This window comes from Kryptolebias marmoratus, linkage group LG8, assembly GCF_001649575.2.
Source record: "Kryptolebias marmoratus isolate JLee-2015 linkage group LG8, ASM164957v2, whole genome shotgun sequence".
NCBI lineage: Eukaryota > Metazoa > Chordata > Actinopteri > Cyprinodontiformes > Rivulidae > Kryptolebias > Kryptolebias marmoratus.
The window spans coordinates 29526380-29527233 of NC_051437.1; the positions used below are offsets into that span (position 1 = coordinate 29526380).

General features: G+C 50.7%; 1 protein-coding gene across 2 annotated transcripts in view; it reads left to right on the forward strand.

Annotated features, from left to right (window-relative positions):
• LOC108250843 (deoxyribonuclease-1-like) overlaps positions 1–854 on the forward strand; it is a 12745-nt gene that overhangs the window by 3497 nt on the left and 8394 nt on the right. For both annotated transcript variants that reach the window (XM_017440909.3, XM_017440911.3), the window contains exon 2: positions 575–746. In XM_017440909.3, the coding sequence (XP_017296398.1) occupies positions 582–746 (165 nt within the window). In that variant the 5' untranslated portion in view covers positions 575–581. The remainder of the gene's footprint in view (positions 1–574; positions 747–854) is intronic.

An 854-nucleotide genomic window follows, 5' to 3' on the forward strand; every position in this document is an offset into this window, starting at 1 on the left:
GGATGGATGGACGGATGGATGGATGGATGGACGGTTGGATGGATGGATGGATGGACGGATGGATGGATGGATGGATGGATGGATGGATGGACGGTTGGATGGATGGATGGATGGACGGATGGATGGATGGACAGCCCATTGTTTTGCTTGGTGCTGATAGTTTCCCAAACAGTTGCTCCAACATCACCCAATCAGAGGTTGCCGTGACGACGGCCAGGAGAGAAACATGTTTGAACATTTTGGCTGAAAGCTCTGAACTTCAGGCGGACTTGTTGGTGGCAAAACTGTTCTGATCGCAGTTCTGGAGAGTAGACCACCTGAGTCTGGATCCTGAGACCAGAACCATTCAGGACTTGGATTTGGTTCAGGGGTGGAGGGACTCGGGTCTGATGTTCCTCCGTGTTCTGAACCGTCTGTAGGCCTTTCAGTGAGTCCGATCTGAGCTTGACTCACTGAAGATCATCAGGGTGTGAAGACGCTCATCAATGATGTATTTTATTCACATCATTAATAGTTTATAGTTGGATTATTTTTCCATCTCTGCAAAGCTTCATTTTTCACTGTTGCTCCACAGATCAGCCATGAGGGGGCGCTCCTGTGATCTTCGTCTCCTCCTCCTCTTCATCATCTGCAGCGTTTCGGTCAGGGGGGCGTCGGTGTCGGGGTTCAGGATCTGCGCCTACAACTTGCAGAACTTCACCCCCGAAAAGGCTTCGAACCTCCAAATGCTGCACACACTCACACGGGTAGGACTCACACACAGAGACACACACACACACACACACTCTCACACGGGTAGGACTCACACACACAGACACACACACACACTCTCACACACAGAGACACACACACAC